At 64.7% G+C, this 1,930-nt stretch overlaps 2 protein-coding genes across 3 annotated transcripts in view; both read right to left on the bottom strand.

The window, feature by feature from the left end:
- The window catches only part of SLC17A9 (solute carrier family 17 member 9), a 28,833-nt gene that overhangs the window by 15,481 nt on the left and 11,422 nt on the right, over positions 1 to 1,930 (bottom strand). Inside the window, exon 4 of the mRNA XM_011374135.2 lies at positions 1,430 to 1,619. Coding sequence (XP_011372437.1) covers positions 1,430 to 1,619 — 190 coding nt within the window. The remainder of the gene's footprint in view (positions 1 to 1,429; positions 1,620 to 1,930) is intronic.
- LOC111728946 overlaps positions 14 to 1,930 on the bottom strand; it is an 8,089-nt gene continuing 6,172 nt past the window's right edge. Inside the window, exon 3 of one of the 2 annotated variants that reach the window (XM_023519867.1) lies at positions 14 to 1,619. In XM_023519867.1, coding sequence (XP_023375635.1) covers positions 628 to 1,563 — 936 coding nt within the window. In that variant the 5' untranslated portion in view covers positions 1,564 to 1,619 and the 3' untranslated portion in view covers positions 14 to 627. Of the gene's footprint in view, positions 1,628 to 1,930 lie in introns of both variants that reach the window. The other variant, XM_023519868.1, reaches the window with a different exon arrangement.

The following is a 1,930-nucleotide window of genomic DNA, read 5'->3' as shown; positions in this document are numbered from 1 at the left end:
CAGCATTCCAGGCCTGCCGTGGGCTCACACCCCCTCCGCTGCTGCCCCCACAGAGGCCGCAGGTCCTGCACCTGCCAGCAGAGACAGCTAGCTCAGGGTTCGAGACCATCGCTCGAGGCTTTTGGGGTGAATGAGTCCGAGCTCTGAACAGCCGGCCTACTGTCCCCAAACAGACCTGTGCTGGCAGGCCGGGCCCGTCCGGAGCCTGGGAAGCAGTGGCCGAGTGTGCCCAGCTCTCGCTGGACAGTGGTCTCACTGAGCAGCTCCCAGGAAGAGGCTCGAGTGCCATCTGGACCCTGTCCCTTCCCTGGGCCTCGGTTTCCCCGTGCGCGCAGCACAAAGGTTGCACTGGACCTTGGATTTCAAGCTCAGAGGGGGTGCCACGGGTAGGGCCCCAGGGCACCCTCTGCTGCTATCTGCTTTGCATATTGGAACTTCCTATGTCCAGTGAAAAAAAGGGCCTTGTGCCCAAAATAGCCACAGTTCCCATAATTCCAGGCGCCGGACGCTTGGCCTTGCCTCCGTTGAGGCTGGTGAAGATGCTGCCCTTGGAAACTGCCCAGTGACCCCTCAGTGACCGCGAGGGAAGGGACCGTCCCATCAGGCCTCCAGCCCACTTCCTGGTTCTTAAGATACTACAGGAAAATCAGAAGCCGGGACAAAGGGAGCGGCAGCGTGGTGGCAGACAGAGCAGGTACCTTCGGCCTCCCCTGCTCGAGAGGCCAAGGTGGAGGGGGTGGGCCCCTGGGCGGCTCCCCAGGTGTCCCTCAGGTCTTTATAGGACCAGGCGGCAGGGGTGGACCAGGCATCTGCAGGTTCCTTGAGCCCTGGGTGGGGCTCAGTGCCCGTCCGCATCTGTGACATGCGGCCCAGGCCCCAGGGACTGAGGCTGCTGCGGGCTCCTCTGGGGTTCCAGCGGACCATGGAGGCGATGCCCCGACTTCTCCCCCAGGCAAACCCTGGGGCTTGACAAAGCTGGCCGCCCAGCACCCCGCACAGCCCGCTCTCCACGCCCACTTCCATCTGAGGAGCTGCAGGCCTGTCGAGGACATCGGGGACGTCACTCCTCCGGGCAGATGCTCCCAGTGGGCTTACCAGGGAAGCAGGGCCCTGCTGGCCAAACCGCCCCCCTCCCGGATGCACGGGGCCAGCAGGGCGCCCGCCGTGCCCACTCCACAGCACTGCCGCGGCCCCCAGACGCCCACGTGGGGGCCCCGCGTTTCTCTGCGCCCCACGCGGAGCCTGTGCATGCACGCGTGTGCCCGGTGCTGTTCTCACTGCCTGCTGCATGAGGAGAATACAGGGCCTGGGCCCCAGGCTCTTGACCCCCACGAACAGCTGTGCCTCTAGAAAGCACCGAAGGGTCACCTGCGGGACCATACCCCCAGCACACCCACTCCTCCCGCAGGTGCACCTGGGCGGCCCTGACACTTTCTGTTTGCTCTCTGGGTGGAAAGTCCCATTAGAGATGGCAGACACTGGCGGCTCCAGAAGGTCGGCCAGGTACGGGAATGCGGTGCTGCCCTTGGCCTCCGTACGGCCACGGGAGGTCCAGAAAGGCATGGCAGCTTCCGGGCAGTGGGTCGGCTCTGAGCCTAAGGCCCCTGCCAGGGCGCTCCCTGGAGAGCTGTGTGGGGCAGGGTACTGGAGGCCCCACAGCACCTTCCCTGAGCTAGCGAGTGCTGCCAGCTAGGTGGGCAAAGGGTTGTCTTCCACAGCTGCTGGGGACAGAGAACAAGGAAGTTTGGCTGGAGGAGGGACCCAGCTGCAGTCAGCTGATTAGGACACCGGCCCCAGGTCCTCCACTGGAGGGCTGGTTAGGAAGGCTGGAGGGGCTTCACCCCGCTCACCTCAGCCCTGAGCTGCGGCCTGTGCCCACAGCTAGGATGCTTCCTGTGAAGCTCCTAGAAACTTCTGCTTCCTGCAAACG

The sequence above is a fragment of the Pteropus vampyrus genome, unplaced genomic scaffold, assembly GCF_000151845.1.
Source record: "Pteropus vampyrus isolate Shadow unplaced genomic scaffold, Pvam_2.0 Scaffold239, whole genome shotgun sequence".
Lineage (NCBI taxonomy): Eukaryota > Metazoa > Chordata > Mammalia > Chiroptera > Pteropodidae > Pteropus > Pteropus vampyrus.
Note: the sequence above shows the minus strand (reverse complement) of the source record. Positions and strands in the feature narration are given on the sequence as shown.